This window comes from Schistosoma mansoni, chromosome 1 (genome assembly GCF_000237925.1).
Source record: "Schistosoma mansoni strain Puerto Rico chromosome 1, complete genome".
Classification (NCBI taxonomy): domain Eukaryota; kingdom Metazoa; phylum Platyhelminthes; class Trematoda; order Strigeidida; family Schistosomatidae; genus Schistosoma; species Schistosoma mansoni.
In genome coordinates this window covers 3,122,105-3,125,047 of record NC_031495.1, presented here as the reverse complement: position 1 = coordinate 3,125,047, position 2,943 = coordinate 3,122,105, and the positions used below count along the sequence as shown (strand labels likewise).

The window sequence follows — 2,943 nt, the reverse complement described above, 5'->3', positions numbered from 1 at the left end:
CATTTAAGGGATCATAAATTCCAACTTCCTTGAAAACGTCCTGACAATGATGCAATTCCGAATGTCGAATCAAGATAATTTCGAGAATTTCGTCCTGCTGAATTTCGCTGAACTGAGAGTACTATTGGTTTTATTAGCAACATTATTGATGAATATAAGAATAAACTGAAATCTAGGTGCCACAAAAATCCCTCTAGGCTAAACGGAAACACAGAGTATATGGACATTCCGTCCAGTCCAAACTAACCCGTTCGGGTCTCATATTCAGACAAACTATCATTCAAAATTATGATATGATTAGTACAGCTGAGGAGAAATCAGTGAAAGGAATCTATAAATTGAATCCCTGTTACTATTTGATTGTGGTAAATTGATGAAGATACTATCCTGTGATAATGAACTCCAAATTCGTTGGTATCGGTTGACTTAATTATTTGGCATGGAATATTGAGGTTTGATTGAGTATTTTCATTTTAAAACTAACTGGTCTATAAACATCTTAAATGAATAACTCATCTTACTATGCTTATAATCCTGTGTATACTTATTGTGATAATCTCCTTTTAGAATGGTTTCATATTCGTCGTATCTCATAACAATGACTACAAGTAATTCAGTTAACCTTTATGAGCACACTTTTTAATAGATGAAAAGGTATCAGCTTAGTTTTTGTTTTCGTTAATAAATTACGTTTCGAGTTTATTGTGATAATCTTATTTCTTAAATTTGAATATGAGTGATAATGCTAGATAACCGTATATGAGGAAAGACGTATCAGTAGTGAAACATTTTGCGAAAACCATAAGTAGGCATGGTGAATACTTTTGCTCATAGTAGAAACACACAGGAAATGATAACTTACTATTTCAAAACATGTACTGTACATACCTCATGAAACATATAGGTGAACAATGTTTAGGAACTTACATATACACGATCCAGTATCTCGTGAAGAGATAAGATCGATGTGCGCAGATTGTATTTGTATACCACATAAAATATGGTGTAATATAACTGTTACTGTCACAAACATCAGTCCAATAATAGCGTCCGAAGAACGGAGCGTACAACCGTACACAGTCTAATGATTGATAGATAGCCTGCAATAGGTTGGATTGAGTTTCAGTCGAATTGATGTAAGATTCAGTAGTATTTGTCGTTGTTTCAAGTGACCATTCTGTGAAGCATGTAAGTACAACAAACAGGATAATGAAAGCAGCTGACATTGTTCTCCGTCTGTAGTAAGATAAACTTGTGTAGTTCCATTTATACTCTTTTCAATCATATGACCTGGGTCAAGTTTAGCACAATGACCCTGTGATAATTGTAAGTGTCATTGTGGGATTAATTTATAAATCTTTCAACACGTATTTGCACTAGATTATTCTGATTATGTTTTATGATTGATTTCAATGAAAAGTAAACTTTTTCTTATTGAAATTATATCCACTAGTTGTAACTAGGTCACACACAATAGTTCACTTGATTACAAATATGAGAGTGCTTTTATCTTCAGAAAGATTGGTTCAGCAAATTCTTCTCTCATCAGCAAATTCATTTTCAACGGTGTGTACAATTGCGAATATGTACTTATTTTTCGAGGCAATAATAAAAACAATAATGGTGATACGAGTGGAGGTTATCAATCGTATAATGGTACATACAAAATTTGTTTTATCATTTGTGATGATAAGTATATTAGCTTCTAGCGACTGATTAACACTGTACTTTAACGAAAACGAACGCTTTCTCTGCATATTCAAATATTTGTACAATGTTGTTCACTGTTCAATATAATATTCATCCTGCAACACTTGTCAATAACCTTAGGAAAACAGAGACGAACTTCATCATGCATAGTAGAATTTATTCCAATCTCCAAAGTTTATTGCCGTTGTCTTGGTTTGGAAGAAACTTAATAAACCATTTTGTAGATGATCATTCACCTGTTGAGGCTTAGAATCTTTTCATGTGACAGCTACGAGAGAGGCTATCACTGCATTTATAAAACTCTCTTCTGCGTGTTCAGTAAAGAAAATCACAGGGAATTCAGTATGTTTGTTATTAGTGTAATCGCTTATTAAACGAAGTAATTCGTCTTTCTGATCAAACTCTTTTGTCTATCTGTACGGAACCTCAAAGTCATATTCTGACAGTGTTGTTGCCACCTCTGCTGTCGGCTTTCCAAATGCGCCTATACCTCAGACCTCTAGCCAGCAACTGATATCTAGGGCATATGGCCAGTCAGTCAGTAGATCGTGTGGTGCAGGTATTTTATTGATAGCCTAGATATTTTCAAGATTGGGTCGTCGTCCGGAACCATCAGGTAATAATACAAGGTACTTTACAGATCTCAGATAAAATTGAGATTTTTCTGATGGTAACCTGAAACCATATCCGCCTATGCAGTTAAGCATGGCTGCAGTTCGATCCTGGGACTCTTCTTGCAATGTTACAAATCCACTCATTCCGTATTTCGGGTTCGAATACAAGTATATTGACTAAACTAACAACTCTACTGTAATCCCAGTTGAAATAGTATACATTAGTCTATGGAATATCATTGTTGGTGTCTTTACCACAAAAGACAGTCTATTATACCAAAATAAATGTCATTGAGTGTTTGTTGTCAGCAATTCACGACATGAAGGGCAAAACTCTACTTGTAGATGGGCATCAGCCATATCTGGATTCGAAAAGTACCTTTCACTGTTTAAAGAAGTAAAACAACCATCTGGGAATATTAAGATATAATGATATTGTTCTAGACCAGGATATGATTTCATTGAGACGGCTGAATAAATCCTTAGTGTGTAGGCTGATTCTGTGATGATTACTATGAGAACGACTGAAGTTCATTATGAAATTAGGGGCAGAACACTTTGTTTACTAGACGTTGGAGTTCTGTGTTCACACCTGATAATAATGCATAAGGCAGTGGTT

At 34.8% G+C, this 2,943-nt stretch overlaps 1 protein-coding gene across 1 annotated transcript; it reads right to left on the bottom strand.

Annotated features, from left to right (window-relative positions):
* Positions 1-923: 923 nt before the first annotated feature.
* On the bottom strand, positions 924-1,226 carry Smp_167830 (hypothetical protein; the record flags this gene model as incomplete). Its single annotated transcript, XM_018793000.1, has 1 exon — positions 924-1,226. One exon carries the CDS (start codon positions 1,224-1,226, stop codon positions 924-926), a length of 303 nt encoding a protein of 100 aa, XP_018647556.1.
* Between the last annotated feature and the right edge of the window lie 1,717 nt (positions 1,227-2,943).